General features: G+C 59.8%; 1 protein-coding gene across 1 annotated transcript in view; it reads left to right on the top strand.

Moving 5' to 3' along the window:
- The first annotated feature begins 863 nt into the window (after nucleotides 1-863).
- The window catches only part of ZBTB7A (zinc finger and BTB domain containing 7A), a 1,321-nt gene continuing 227 nt past the window's right edge, over nucleotides 864-1,957 (top strand). The window contains exon 1 of the mRNA XM_010136145.1: nucleotides 864-1,956. Within this exon, the coding sequence (XP_010134447.1) occupies nucleotides 864-1,956 (1,093 nt within the window). The remainder of the gene's footprint in view (nucleotide 1,957) is intronic.

Below are 1,957 nucleotides of genomic sequence, written 5' to 3'. Positions count from 1 at the left end.
GCTGGCCGCCGCAGAGGCTCCTGTGCCCGGGGAAGGGGTGGCAGGTGCCTCAGGTTGAGGGGTTTAAGCTGGGCTCTTTGTAAACCACCCTTAGCAGCTGGCCAGGGGGGTCGGTGCTTTCCTGCACACCGAGGTGCGCTGAGCTCGGTGCCAGCACCCTGCATCTCTCTGAGAGCGTCCGCAGACGCTGGGAGCTCAGGAACCAGCGACGGGAACGGTTTTCCTAGCAATCACGGGATTGTATCAGGAGTTCAGCTGGGCAGAGCGAGGCTGAACGAGCAGCGGACCTTTCCAGTAGAAGTGGTGAGACTGGGAAGTCCTCCCAGGGGTAGACTGTGGTCCACTGGCGAGGCTCAAGCCGCTGTAGCCCAATGCTGGGCACACCTGGCAGCTCGTCTGGCTGTACAAGCCTGGTCCTTGCCAGCCCTGGCCCCGCTCCCTGCTAATTCAGCTCTTCCTCCAGCCTGAGAGCAAGCACCTGGGCTGTGCTGCTCCTCCTCCTTCCCAGCGTGACGGTGAGCACGGTCCGTCCTCACCCGCATCTGTACAAGCCTGGTCCTTGCCAGCCCTGGCCCCGCTCCCTGCTAATTCAGCTCTTCCTCCAGCCTGAGAGCAAGCACCTGGGCTGTGCTGCTCCTCCTCCTTCCCAGCGTGACGGTGAGCACGGTCCGTCCTCACCCGCCTCTCTTTAGATGTTGGGTGTCTCCGTAGAGGCCATGTGAACCGCAGAGCATGCCGGCGGCGTCGGTTGGGTGCCTGCTCTGCGCTGGGAGCTTGCCCGTGCGACGCGATGCCTCCGCGCAGCCGAGGCCCCCACGACTCACTGCGTTTTCCTTCTTCTCTCGTAGCCTTTTGCGTCAAAGATGGCGGGTGGCGTGGACGGCCCCATAGGGATCCCGTTCCCCGATCACAGCAGCGACATCCTCAGCAGCCTGAATGAGCAGCGAAACAACGGGCTGTTGTGCGATGTGGTCATCTTGGTGGAAGGCCAGGAGTTCCCCACCCACCGCTCCGTCCTGGCGGCCTGCAGCCAGTACTTCAAGAAGCTCTTCACCTCAGGGTTAGTGGTGGACCAGCAAAACGTGTATGAGATAGACTTTGTGAGCGCGGACGCCTTGTCGGCTCTGCTGGAGTTCGCTTACACCGCGACCCTGACTGTCAGCACTTCGAACGTCAACGACATCCTCAACGCCGCCACACTGCTGGAGATCCCGGCGGTAAGGGATGTTTGCACGGATCTCCTGGACAGGAAGATTCTGGCCAAAAATGACCAGATGGATACAGTAGATCAAATTGATCAAAGGAACCATCTCAGAGCAAAAGAGTACCTGGAGTTCTTCCAGAGCAACCCCGTCAATGGCCACCAAGGCAGCTTTCAGTGGACCAACCCAGAGTTGAGAGACCTTCAGAGACTGAACTTCCGAGCTAAAGAGGAGGAGGAGGAGGTGGACTGCAATGGCATGGACTTCTACTCGCAAACCCCTCTAAACGAAAGACCAAAGGCGAATGACTGTGATCCTGACAGCAACCCGGCCATGTGGCTGGACAGGGAGGTGAAGGAGGAGCCGGATCCCGGCTCCTTGTTTTCACCTTCTCAGAACGGACATTACAGCGGCCGTGGCCTTCCCACACCGGAGGAAGAGGAGGGGACCCCAGGGGGGCCTCTGGAGCAGCAGGAAGCTGGCGACTCCCCCAGCTTCGGTCCTGCTGGAGCCGAGACGGAGGATGATACGAAGGAGATGGATGGCTTGGCCGCCAGCGCCCTGCTGCAGCACATGATGAATTCGGCCAGACAGCAGCTCGGGGAGGACGACCGCAAGGACGACGAGGGGGTCATGGATTATTACTTGAAATATTTCGGCAGTTCGAGCGAGGGCGATGTCTATCCGTCCTGGTCCCAGAAGGTGGAGAAAAAGATCAGGGCAAAAGCATTCCAGAAGTGCCCCATCTGCGAGAA

Source organism: Buceros rhinoceros, unplaced genomic scaffold (genome assembly GCF_000710305.1).
Source record: "Buceros rhinoceros silvestris isolate BGI_N320 unplaced genomic scaffold, ASM71030v1 scaffold39005, whole genome shotgun sequence".
Lineage (NCBI taxonomy): Eukaryota > Metazoa > Chordata > Aves > Bucerotiformes > Bucerotidae > Buceros > Buceros rhinoceros.
The sequence above is the reverse complement of the archived record's forward strand: the minus strand, read 5'-3'. Positions and strand labels throughout refer to the sequence as shown.